This window comes from Sander lucioperca, chromosome 4 (genome assembly GCF_008315115.2).
Source record: "Sander lucioperca isolate FBNREF2018 chromosome 4, SLUC_FBN_1.2, whole genome shotgun sequence".
Classification (NCBI taxonomy): domain Eukaryota; kingdom Metazoa; phylum Chordata; class Actinopteri; order Perciformes; family Percidae; genus Sander; species Sander lucioperca.
The window spans coordinates 23,002,801-23,016,905 of NC_050176.1; the positions used below are offsets into that span (position 1 = coordinate 23,002,801).

The 14,105-nt window shown below is 40.8% G+C and overlaps 1 protein-coding gene across 6 annotated transcripts in view; it reads left to right on the top strand.

Moving 5' to 3' along the window:
- The window catches only part of LOC116048443 (VPS10 domain-containing receptor SorCS1), a 240,705-nt gene that overhangs the window by 202,063 nt on the left and 24,537 nt on the right, over positions 1-14,105 (top strand). For all 6 annotated transcript variants that reach the window (XR_004897076.1, XR_004897075.1, XR_004104639.2 and 3 more), the window contains exons 16-18: positions 3,030-3,163; positions 5,816-5,929; positions 11,252-11,423. Coding sequence is in view for 3 of the 6 variants with exons in the window: in XM_031297563.2 (XP_031153423.1) it covers positions 3,030-3,163; positions 5,816-5,929; positions 11,252-11,423 (420 nt within the window). In the remaining 3 variants the exon portion in view is untranslated. The remainder of the gene's footprint in view (positions 1-3,029; positions 3,164-5,815; positions 5,930-11,251; positions 11,424-14,105) is intronic.

Sequence of the window (14,105 nt, forward strand, 5' to 3'; positions counted from 1 at the left end):
TTGACAGAGAATAACTTTACATCTGAAGAGTTTAAAGACTCTATTTGTCCATTGTTTATTTCTAAAGAAACACGACAATGTATAAAAGGCTCCATTACCTTGTAGCTCACGTTATGGCTCCGTAGCAGACGTTTTTATAAAAATAGGCTAACGATTGGGTCATAACCATGAGACTTGCTGTCTCATAGTAGAGGAATTACCGTATAGCACACAAGAAGCTCTCAGGCAGTTTGGACTTCCATTAGCTGTTTAAGTTTAATTTTTAAAGTTTAATTACTAATGTTAACTAGCATTTTAGTTAGCAATAATTAGCCTGTGCCTATGTTATCTCCTTACATATACCTACGCTCTCCGTCTCTGCTAGATTGGGAATGATTGAGATTTCTCTTGGCACAGCTACCAGAAGACTTCCAACTTTCAGACAGGTTGCTCACATCACATCTACGTCTTCAAGCTCAGTTGGAGGCTGCTCAGTAACGCTCAGCCATCACCGGGAAAGAGCTTCTAATATTCTTCGCTGGTCTCCGTCCAGAGCGGTATCTGGAACGAAACGGGATCTGTTGGTCCAGTTTATATATGTCAATGCTTACAGATGGGGAGGGATTTCCGACATAGCCTATGTTACATAACATTACATTTCATTTAGCTGACGCTTCAATAAGTCCATTCAACCATGAAGGTACAAACTCGGAACAGCGAGAATCACACAGAAGACGTACATTAGCTCCAAATAAGCCAAACTAAAAAGTGCCACATCTGTCCAATGTCAGCAGCAGTCTTAGCTTGTGAGTGCACCTCCATTCTGATGCAACAAAATCCCTAAAGAGGATTACCGGTTCGACTTAATGAGCTATTATGTAAGGGTTAATGTCCGACGAGAACTTTGGTTCGTGTCGGACGGTTCACGCCTCGCCGTCGTCCATTAATACCTGACAATGGACACCTTGAAGGGCATTAACCCGTTTATACCATGGTCACTTTAAACATTAATTCATATTTTAATACGTTTTACAATCAAAAAGTAAAGTTTTTCTAAACAATAACTCTGTTTCCCTGGTCATGCCTGAGGGTTGGACTAATACCTGGAACAATCATTCCCATCCCATAAGATTCTTATGCAATGCAAACATTATTCCCCGCTCCAGGAAATAAGAAGGACCTTAGAAACGACTTGCCTCCCTTAGCAACAGGAGATATTTATAGTCCGCTCAGCTTGTAGAAATATTCACCTCAGCTACGAGCCAGAGACCTAACGCTATGCTAGCAGGACTCAAAGTCAGTGTACAGTTGGCAATCAGTGAAAATAATTTGACAGTATGTTTAACATCAAGACAAGCTAGCTATCAGCCATGTCATTGTCCCCGAAACAATATAACGACTTTTACGAACAATGTTATCCGTGATGTGTAACGTTACTGTCGGCTGCAGCCTGAAGTAGCGACCTGAACAGTGAATGAGATGTGAGATAATGTCATTCGCTGTGAAACAAAGTCAGTTCAGAGGGGCAGTGTAACTTACTTCTTGCAGCTTGTGTGTTAGCGCCATCCTGTGGTGTTCAGAGGACGAGGCTCTGAAACACCACACAGTGTTGGAAATGACAGTAGAACAGTAAACAGTAAACAGTCAGTTTCACTGGAACTCCTTTAGTAGGTGTCCTATAACAACCTGCAGCCAATCAGAATCGAGTATTCACCCAGACCATGGTAAATTTCAACATGAAATGTTAATTCCAACCACTAAAGTGTGTGGAGCTGGTCTTCTCTGTAGCGCTGCAATGTATTTTTTGTGATTAACTATTTTTTATTTCAACATACAAAACATACAATTTGCAACATGAACATGAAAAACACTTCCGGAACCAGAGCTGTTAAAAAAGTGGGCGGTCACTGTTGAAGTTGTTGGTCACTGTTGCCATTTGTTTGGCAGTTGAGTTTAAATATCAACAATCTTTGCACAGAATCACTTTCTGCACCTTTCAGGTTTGGTTGATCAAACGCCAGGCTTCAGCCTCAGGCTAGTGTGTGATCAGTGGCTGCTTTAAGCCCGGCTGTATAGTGAGCGGACTGAAGCTATATATCTCTCAGTCTCCCAGAGCACTTGTGCAGATTATCCAGCCATTCCTGCTGATGATCGGAGTGAACCGACTCTTACCCCCTGCATACATTAAAATAAACCTGCCCAAAAAGCTATCAACCTGGCCGTGCCTGAAGCCGAGCCAGAGGCTCAGAGCGTGCCTTTATTCACCACCGCGTTCTGTAATTGGTTTGGACACCCATATGCTCAAAGCAGGCTAATGATCAAAACATATAGCATGAAAGATGACAAGAGTCCAAACCAATTACAGGGCTAAGCCAGCTAAATGTAGAGGCACTGTAGGCTGCTGCGATAATAAACTGAACACTACAGTACCTCCAAAGAGAGGACAGTGTTTGTGTTAAAAACCACTGGGAAAGTGACTAACATTTTCAGAAGCTGGGAGTCTATTTGTGGATCCAGTCAGATATTTTTAAGCATCTCACTACTGACACCTAATGCACAAAGACAGAATGTCCCAGTCATAAAGAAGAGAGCAGCAGTGTAGCATGGCATTGCTTTTTTTGTACTCCCAAAACTCCTGATTTTATATTTACTTCAAACGCATAGATACCAAGGCTAAAAATGGATTGGGTGCTGGCAGCTTTTTTTGCGACTGCTTATTCTTATTCGTTAAACTTAATATCACAGATAAAAAAAATCTCTGAAAAAGAACTCAAGCAGCCCATTCTCCAGTGTGACACTCGCAAGACAGGAACAGTTGTTGAGTTTAGCACACCACACAGTACCAGGCCATGAAAATATTCGCTGAACAGGAAAATACGACGAGTGGAAGCTATGCGAGACAAGGGCGCTTTTCACACACAGTGGGATGCACACACACACACACACACACACACACACGTGCTTGCATCGTGTAAATTATTTATGGTGGCAAGTTACAAAAATCTTTTTAAAACTCTCTCCTCTCTGTTCGCTCCTGAAATATACCGCAGGGTGAGCCGTGCCTCATGGGAGTAAAAAGAATCTACCGGAAGCTGAAGCCCACGTCCAGGTGTGTTATGGGAAAAACATACTCTGTGTCCATGACGTCGGGCCCCTGTGACTGTACAGAGGCTGACTTTGAATGGTGAGTATACTTTTTTTTTTTAACCATCCAGTCCTGTTTGCATTCTCTCTGTGTTGTTGTTAAAGGGGAATTCCACCAAATTATACAAAGCAAAGCCAGTTTACCTATCATGATGAGTGTTAATCAGCCTCGGACAGGTTGTATAATGTGCTCTGTGACTCTACTGGAAGCTTTTTGAAATGTGAAAAAATAAACCTAATGAGGCTTGGAGACTACACAGAGCCCGGGTTACAAACAGGAGCATGGAGTTTGAAATATGGGGGTGTTGACAAGGCACAGACGGTTTAATGAAGAGACGCATTTTAGCTGCCGTATGGGGAACGTAAGATACAGGGTTCGGGATTTTGATCTAAATTTGGAACTAAAAGTCAGGATATCTCGGCCTCAGTGCTCCCATTTTGACTGTTCTATTTTGAATCTGTCTTGTGAGCCCCCAACTTTGTATATAAGAAATCAATGATGCACTGTGTGTGCTGACAGATGTCACACAAATTGCAACTTTATAATGTGGCTGCCATTAAAACTTCAAACAGAAAGAAAGCAAACTTTGTTTGTAAAGTAAAGTAAAGTTTTCTGAGTTTTCGAGTTGTCTAACCACTCTCTGCAATTTAATTTTCTTTGTCACAGCTGTTAGGGCCTCCTGTCTGTGGCACGAAGCCCTGGGCCTGTTGGTTCCTACTAAAGATGTACAGTAATATCAATCCTTAGAAATGGCTCACAAATCAGTAGTTTGAAGGCTAAATGATTTCCTAAAACAGCTGGGTACTGTAGTTTTTAAGAGGTATATATAGCGCATTTTTGGGTGAATACCCATTTGCCCCACTAGTAAGAATCGCTTGTGTGTTGCATTGTGGGACAATAGTGTACACTGAGCAGTCGCCTACCAATCAGAAGGTTGGTCGATCCCTGGCCCTGCAGTCCCATGTCAAAGTGTCCTTGGGCAAGACACTGAACCCCGAGTTGCCCCCGTTGCTGCGCCATAGGAGTGTAAATGTGTGTGAATGTTTATCTGATGAGCAGTTCCTCCACAGCGCTGCGGAGAAGGTCTGGCTAGTCCACGCAGCATTCCTGGATAGGAGAAAAACGTGCTCTGGTTTATTGGCATTTCTTTAAACCAATCACAATCATCTTGGGCGGTGCTAAGCTCCGGACAGAGCCACGGGAAAAATAGTCTCAGGAAGGAACTTGTTTTGGTGGAACATGTGTTCGTTCAAAAGTAGTTTTAGTCGTGCAACAGAAAACTCAGATTGGACAGATAGTCTAGCTAGCTGTCTGGATTTACCCTGCAGAGATCTGAGGAGCAGTTAACCATAGTCCTCACAAATCCCCTGGAGTTTAAAATCCCAACACAAAAGAAGAGGAAGGGGACGGACATCCGGCCGTATTTCCAGTGGAACCTGAACAATCCCGGAAATTAAACTTCGTCGATATAGACTATTCCTAACCAATATAGTCATTATTCATTAAATGAATGGATTGCACCTGAATATATATGATAATTCACAGATCAGTGTATCAGTGCTTGTAGCTGCTGCTGGTGACTTTTTCTGTTGCATGTGCCGTTACAGAGAATGATTTTCCACATGCTCACAACCCACTTCACTTTAATCATCAGCAGTAGTAATGTCGCTTTTTTTCTCTCACTTTGGTCCCAGATCTGCAGGTCTCTTGAGTGAGGCAGCTCTTGGAATACGCACCATCAAAACCATAAATCAGCAAGCCTAATAGCTTTCATTAACAATCACAACACTTTTGCATCTGTGTGCATGTCGCACTAATTGGGGCAATTTGTCCCTATCATTTTGGGGACACAGCGCTGCTCTGCCTGTTAATTTGTAGGACAAACAACTTGTGGCCTGTGTTTAAAAAAGCACCAATGAGGCGCAGAATAGTCACTGTAACTTCAGTGGAGACATAAGATTACGTTCATTTTACATGTTTCCCACAATTCGGTATCCGAATTTCCAATATCTAGTCTTGCATGGCCAGACCTTCCTCCACAGTGCGCTGGAGGAGGGTCTGTCTAGTCCACACAGCATGGAGAAAACGTGCTCTGGTTTATTGGCATTTCTTTAAACCAATCACAATCATCTTGGGCGGTGCTAAGCACTGGACGGAGCAACGGTGCCTCTGCTAAATAGTCTCAGGAAGGAACTTGTTGTGGTGGAACATGTGTACGTTCAAAAGTAGTTTTAGTCGTGCGAGAGAAAACTCTGATAGGACAGATAGTCTAGCTAGCTGTCTGGATTTACCCTGCAGAGATCTGAGGAGCAGTTAACCATAGTCCTCACAAATCCACCGGAGTTTAAAATTACAACACAAAGAAAGAGGAAGGGGACGGACATCCGGCTAAAAATGAGGGACATCTGGCGGAATTTCCGGCGGCACCTGAACAATCCTAGAAGTAGAACGCCAATATAGACTATTCAATATCCTTTTTAAGCTTGGAATATTTTGTTATCTTCTGATTGATTTTTCTGGGACTAATATCAGTCAGTTTACAAGTACTTGAAAAAATGCTTTTCTCATTTTAGAATTGAATTTTAAACAGCCTCAGGAATCTGTCAGTCTGTCATTGTGTCTGTCAGTTTTTCCTCCATGGTTTCTGATTGGATAACTCTCTCTGTTTTTTGTCTGCTTTGGTCATTACAGTGATTATGGCTTCGAGAGGCGGACCGATGGCAAGTGCACCCCTGCCTTTTGGTTCCATCCGTCATCCATGTCTAGGAGTTGCACCACGGGGATGACTTTCCTTAACAGCACCGGGTAAGCACAGGACGACGGCAGATTAGAATCAGCACACATATTCTCAATAGTGACTCGCAGGCATTGGGTAAAAATGAGCAGTGCGTTTGAGTTGAATAGCAAATGAATTAATTAGTTTCTCAGGGACAACAAGGACAGGCTGAGGAAAATGTAGGCTGAATGATCAAACATGCCATATCAGAGTGCTAATTATGTAATCTACTGTGAGTGAATTAGTGTTTGCAAGTCACGAAAAAGCCACGAAAAAATCACGAAAAAGCTGTAAATGAAAGATTCCATATCAATGTAAGGCCGCTTTCTAGGGCTGCAGCTATCGATTATTTTAGTAATCGAGTAGTCTACCGATTATTCCATCGATTAATCGAGTAATCGGATAAGAAATACTTTTGTTTTATTGAAGAGCAGTAATAAACAATAGTTTGGTTAAATCTTCGGTAAAAGCAACATTTTTGTTGCCTACATTGCTTACAATATCATCTCTCAAAAAACTAAACATATGAAGTGCATTTAAGTGCCATATTACATTGTAAAATTTTTAAAGAAAACATTTTCTGAAATGACATCAACATCACACTAAGGCATACATCAAACATACATAAACATGACCTTAAGTTGTGCAACTTAACTTTCAGAACTACAAGTTTCAACCTGAGACTGATCTGTATATAGGTCTATATGTAAATATATGTATATGTAAATATTAATTATACTCAATCTATTTTAATTTATATATTTGATTAGCATTGTAATCAAATATATAAATTAAAGTAGATTGAGCTCTGTTACACTTATGTTAGTAGCTCGTTGATCAGCTGTTTCTCCGTGAAGAGAGAGAGTGAGAGAAAATGTTGCGCACTTCTCCGAAGTGATATATAAAGCTTTAGTGCAGACACACGTCCATATAACACATAATACAGTATACATAGTATAAAAAGGAGATACAAAAATACATAACAATTGCATATTAGCCTATAGGATATACAATAATACATAAAAATTGCATATTAGCCTATATGATATACAGGCTATTGCACCAATGTCGTCTTAACCTAGAAGTGTATCTATAGCAGCTTTTCAGAGGGCTGACTAGAGCTTCAGTTATGTGGTTCTCTGACTTGTCAAAGCGACACATAAAACTAAACATCAGTTGTCTTAAGAGTGCCTCACACGTTGGTACTCTAGTGGACACAACCAACTGACTGGCACTCTGCCACCTAGGGACACGGAGCAGCAGCCTCATGGCATCATTGTCTGCTACCTTGAGCCTCTGCATACTCTTTTTCTTATAGTTAGACCACAATTGAGCAGTATATAACGGTGTGATGTAGGTTCTAAACAGAGAGCACTTCACAGAGTCAGAGCACATAGAGAACCTCCTTATAAGCATGTTAGCTTGAGAGTAAATTTGACAGCGCTGTCGGTAGAGGTCTTTATCATCTGTCCAGTCATCAGATATGACATGTCCTAAATATTTAATTTCCTCACACACAGCAAGAGGACTATCTGACAAATAAAAGGTCGGAAAAGTTGATTTCCTGTCCTCGTCACTTCTAACTATCATTATGTGACTTTTCTTAGCATTATACTTTATGTCATAATCAAGGCCATACTGAGAGCACACCTTCAGCATCTGCTGCAGCCCAGCACTATATGGACAGAGCAGGACCAGGTCGTCTGCATACATAAGATGATTAACAGTAGTGTTGCCCACAAGACAGCCAGTTTTTAACCTATTTAACTGATTTGATAATTCATCCATATAAACATTAAATAAAATAGGAGACAGAATTCCTCCTTGCTGCACTCCGTTACTAACACAGAATGGAGCAGATACAACATTATCCCATTTAACCTGAAACGTTTGGTGGGCATACCAAAACGCTAAAATTCTCACTAAAAATTTAGGGGCACCTCTATCTAACAATTTTACAAACAATCGTTCATGATTAATTCTATCAAATGCCTTTGACGCATCAATAAAGCATAAGAATACAGATGAATTTAGGCTTGTGTACCTGAACACAATCTCCTTAAGAGCATAGATACACAGGTCAGTTCCATGTTTTCTTCTGAACCCAAACTGATTGTCAGTAGTAAGGACAAAAATTTCTAGCTTTTGTCAACAAGTCGGCTCTTTAGATCAAATTGTGGTCACTGCTACATATTTTCTTGTCATTGTTTTTGGTAGTTGGTGTGTTTGGTGTAGTTTCATCGTCCATACAACTCTGTGATTTACTTTTGTCGGGTCCACTTCGTGGAATGGATGAGAAATGTTTTCTGTTGAGATGCTGAAGCATTGACGTTGTGCTATTATTGTGGTAAGCTAGTTTGATTTTTCAGTAGACACACTGTACAGAGTTCTCGTTTTAATCACGTTTGAACTGATTCCAAACTTTGGACACAACTTTCTCCAGCCTGTCTCTTCTCTTAGCCCCTCACTATTTACGCTCTGGCATGTGTCGCCAGCAAACTTAGCAGCGTCTGGTGTGCGACAATAATAATGATCCCTGTGGAAACACCGTCCATCAGCAATACAACGTTGGTAACATTGATTTAACGAAGCTTCGAGGCAAATCATTTTGCATCAAGGATTTTTTGTAATCAAATTATCCGAGTTATTCGAGGAATCGTTTCAGCCCTAGCGCTTTCACACCAATAGTTCGGTGGACTTTTCAGTTTTCATTTGGTTCGGTTTGCATTCACACTGCATTTTTTCAAACACTGTAAACACACGTCACGCGAATAGGCTATAAGATCCAGTTCAAATGCAAACATTTTATGCTTGCTCTGATGAAGCCCTCAATGGCCGAAACGCGTTGCCTTGTTTTAATGATTTAGACAAGAAATAAATGAAGGCTTTTTAAACTTTGCCCTCCCGAGTGCCTCAGTGTCCTTCAACCCTTGTAAACATGTTACACTTCACCCGTGAATCACACCGGGTTCACCGAACTATTGGTGTGAAAGCGCCCTAATGCCAGGATCAGACTACATAATTTTTTTGTCTTTCACGACAGTCACTATGTCACACTAGACAGACATGTTGCCAAAACATTTTGCTGTGTCTTGGACAGAAGAGTGGCAACACTACAAGTACGAAACCGACCGGCCCCCAGACCGATTATCTCGTGCTTTTTAAAGCACGAGTTCATAGGTCGACACTTTTTTTTTTGTAATCAAAGTTTTTATTGTTTTTCCATGTGAGAAACACACCACATTGAACAACATAACAGCACTAACCACACACTATAAAGCAATCTGGGCAAGAGAGACAGAAAAACAACAACAACAATTCACAATTAAAACACATACACATAAATAATAAAAAAAATTGGCAGAGATTGAATTAGGCTTGATAATAATATTAATTATGGGGCACTAGTCAGTTCAAATTGAATAAAATGCAGGAAATGAGACCAGACCTGGTAGAATATGCCCCTTCCATCAGTCAGTCTTGCAATAAGATCTTCAAATGAGGCTGTGTCTGTCATTAACTTCAGCCAGTCTGTAAACTAGGCCTTACTTGGCTTTTCCAGTCTCTAAGAATAATTCGTACTGCAGTGATAAACCCAGCTAGTGTCAGAGTGGACTCCGCTTTAGAAATCTGGTGGCAAAAGGGACCTATCTCCAAGTAGACACAGCTGGGGAGACTCTGGCACTGGTGTGGCTAACCAATCGGCAATAGTTTTAATGATTTGTTTCCAAAAAGGAAAGACCAGGGGGCAATCCCACAAAAGATGGAGGTAGGAGCCTGTGACATTCATACACTTCCAACACAGATTGTCCTTCAGTAATCCCATTTTATGAAGCTTGACTGGTGAATAATAATACCTGTGAATAACCTTATAATGTGTGAATTTGCTAATCACATCCCTCACCGGCCACGCTGCATTGGAAACCACCTTTTCCCATGCCTCTTCCTCAATGTTTGAGTTCAAGTCCCTCTCCCATATTATCAGGTACGCTTTTGGTGGAGCAGCAGCTTCTCAAAAACTCACGAAAATCTTTTAAACTGACCGTTGTCAATCTGAAGTAAATACAGATTTAGCAACTACATGGTCTCTTTCTCGCTTAAAATGTTTTCAGAAACACGCTTCGGTGAACTATTTTCGTAAAATCAGAGATCGTATTTCAAACAAGCTGCAATTATGGTTGGTTTTGAAATCCGGGAGCCCTACATGTAGCGTTAGTCCAATCAGGTGCAGCCATCGTGGTTGTAGGAGGGTGTAATCGGTTTTCTTTGCTTGTCAGTGGACAAAGTGAAGAGAAACAGATAACTGCTAGCAGTGAGACCGCTAGCGTGCAATGCTGGGAAGCGGGGTGATCCCTGCCATGAAAAAAGCCTATACGGGCACTGTATGTATCTTTCCTCCAGCAGACAGCAGCCGTAGCGTCCTCCTTTTTCGCCATGTTTACATATGTGTGCCGGAGAGGCAGAGAGCGCTCTCTCTTCCTATTGGTTAACATCAAGGAACACGTCGTTGAACATGTCACACTAGGCGGAAAAAGACAAACAATTCGGTCATGCTAGACTTCCTGCGTGGTGGCCGTGAAGCGTCCCAGACGTTAGATTGCTGATCTTTGATGATGTCACACTACGAGAGGTAAAGACACACGTTTGTCGGTCACGACCCTCAAATTCAATTTATTATTATTATAATTGGGCACGACTTTGAACGTTTGTCTGCGACGTGTCTGTCGGGTCAAAATCGGGCTGAATTCATGTAGTCTGATCCTGGAAAATGTAAGTAATGTAACTTCATGAAAGTACTGTAAGAAATTACATTTGATTACTTTTGGATTATTTTTCTAACAAATGAAATGAAAATGAATTACATAATGCCGTTACATGTAACTAGTTACTCCCCAACACTGGTCATATGACTGAACAACACATTCTCACTCTCCCATCGCGTTAATTACTCGGTCATGTGCCTTTGGCGTTTTTTATTCACGCTAAAAGTCTCCTTTAGCGTTGGGACTCTTTTTCACTTTTTGACGCTCTGGGTCAGGACGTACTGACTGACACAACAACGGCCCAGTTAGGTTTAGGAAAAGATCATGGGCAGGGTTACAGGATGTACGTTTCAGTGACATGCGGGGCAAGAAAGGGGACACAAACCCCGGTCTCCTGGGGGACAGTCCTGTCCTGTTTGACCCATCCACCTCCCAAACCAACCAAAAGTGTCCCTGTTCCTCTGGATAATCTACAGAACATAACACACTATGATCCATGTCAGGGTGACAGAGTGTGTGTTCTCCTGCATATACTGTACTGTATCTGTATCTGCATCTTTAAGCTTTGTGTTTGTGTTTCCACCCCAGCTACAGGAAAGTGGTCTCTAACAACTGTACGGCTGGAGTGAGCGTGGAGTACACAGCCAGGAGGCAGCAGTGTCCCATCCAAGCACCCAAAGGTCTCCACCTGGTCACCAGCGAGGGCACACTGAGCACCAAACTGGGCACCAATGTCACCTTCCTGCTTTTTCTGGAGGAGGTAAGCTGTCAAAAACTGTCACATCAAGTAAATCTTATTATCTAGAGCTGCAAAGATTAAATTATTAATCGGTTAGTAGTCCACTAGTAAATGAATCGCTAATCGCTAATAAAGTATTTTGATAATGGATTAATCGGTTTGAGTCATTTTTATGATAAAAAGTCAAAGTTCTTTGTTTCCAGCTTCTTAAATGTGAAAATGTTCGGTAACACTTTACTTGAAGGTATCTACATAAGAGTGATGTACTTAAAGTATTAAAAGTACTCAATACAGAAACATCCTCATATTTTAGAAAGATCCAAGCAGCTGGGTTTAATCAGCTGGGTTTAATGGTCTAATTATTTCAGATGTACTTGTAGGCCTATATATTGTTGGGTAGTTTGATTTATAATAAACCATCAGATTTTATAAACTACATGTGTTTTGTGTGCAGACATCTTAATGTGTAAAGTAACTAAAGTAACTAAAGCTGTAACAGATGAATGTAGTGGAGTAAAAAGTACAATATTTCTCTCTGAAATGTAGCGGAGTAGAAGTAGAAAGTGACATGAAAAGAAAAGACTAGTACCTCAAATTTGTACTTAAGTACAGTACTTGAGTAAATGTAGTTAGTTACATTCCACTACTGCTCCTCTGTGACAGTAAACTGAATATCTTTGAGTTGTGGACAAAACAAGACATTTGACGATGTCATCTTGGTCTTTGTGAAACTCTGATCAACATTTTAGAAACCATTTTCTGACATTTTACAGACCAAACAACTAATCCATTATTTGAGAAAGTAATCGACAGATTAATCTACAATGAAAAGAATTGTTAGTTGCAGCCCTAATTAATTAAAGGGTAAAGTCTAAATGATCAGTATTTTCTACATAAACCAACATTATAGTGTAAGTAAATCTTCATCTGCACTTAATCTGCACTATTCCTTATGGTCTGACTGTCACATCAAAGCAGAAGTGACACATTCTGAGTGTGGAAAAACAGGTGTTATTGTTAAATTGATTAAAATACGTATGGGTTATGGAATTGCAGTTAGCTGATGCTGGCAGCTGTGCCTCCTGCTTCATCACATTTCAGAAAATGTCCCTTGACTGGATTGTTTCTATGGAGACTAAAAAAATGATGCTCAGCTCCGACCATGTTCTGTTCATACTCTTTCCAAGCACTCACTATATTAGCACACTAACATTGAACGTGTACTCTGTTAGTATCTAGTAGGAAGATTTAGGACACAGTTTAAGAGTTTCACTAACTGCCATCATACTGTAGCATTTGTTTGTTAGATACATTTGAAGTTAAAATACAGTAATAGTTTTCAATTTGTCATTCAATGCTGCCTGCTTATGCTAATCATAATAATAACTTTATTTTTATAGCACCTTTTATACATTAAATGCAGCACAAAGTGCTTCAAGCTCTATCTATAGTAATGTAAATGTGAATGGATGTTATGTATTCATGCTTTATTTCCTATAGAGAAGGTGCAGACACACAAACTCCTACAAAAGATGGCTTCTCAGTAGTTGGCATAACATTTGCCTGGTCTAGTACCGAAACATTGCGAGCTATTAAATTTATCTTTGCTAGTTTGTATGAGAGTTTCTATGCAACTTCTGACCTACTCGTCCCTCTTTCACGCATCTGTCTCTTGTTTTAATTCAATTCTATTTTATTTATAGTATTAAATCATAACGAGTTATCTCAAGACACTTAACAGATAGAGAAGGGTAGACCACACTCTATAATTTACAAAGACCCAACAATTCCAGTAATTCCCCCAAGAGCAAGCATTTAGTGCAACAGTGGTGAGGAAAAACTCCCTTTTAGGAAGAAACCTGGGACAGACCCAGACTCTTGGTAGGTGGTGTCTGACGGTGCCGGTTGGGGTGTGATGAACAGTGGCAATAATAGTCACAATAAAGATAATGGAACTACAGTATGACCTTAATAATAGTTGTAGCAGTTTAGATGTGCAAAGTATTTTTCTGTTCTGTCCTCATATGTAAATATATATATGTTTCAAACACATTGTTAAAGTTGTGAAATGGTTGCAGTTTGGTTACGTTTAATTACAGAAAGTACTTATTTAAGTTTAGAAAAACATTGTGGTTTGGGTTAAAATTGGCCGCTACTTGTGCTTGATGCACGCGCTGAACGTGTTCCCTAAAGTTAAATTATTTTTAGGACACAAACCCCCGTCTCCTGGGTGAAAGTCCTGTGTTTGTTTATCCCATCCACCACCCCAACATCCCTCCTAATGAGGAACTTGGCACTCTTAAGGCTGTGACATACCAAGCCAACGGCCAAGAACTAGTAGCGAAGAAGGCTGACTGTGGCGTCACCTCTCGTCGGCCCACGTCACCTATGTCTTGGCCAAAAATTAGCACTAGAACACACCGCAGAGACTGCAGCTGACGGCCAAGTACCACGTATGTTCTGTGCCTGCGTGCAAGGAAATAACTCTCCATACCAGCAGGCAGCGGGAATCTATCCGTCATTCAAAAAGGAAAACCAGATACAAACGTTGCTATGATACCCAAAACAAACAGCATTTGCTCGAATCAGCAGCGGCAGAACTGAACAGATACTGTCCCTCTGCTTCACTAGCCGCCAGGAAGATAGCAGACACCGGGAGATGGCTAACCAGACTGTCCATCTCCCGGGCTATCATCCATTTTC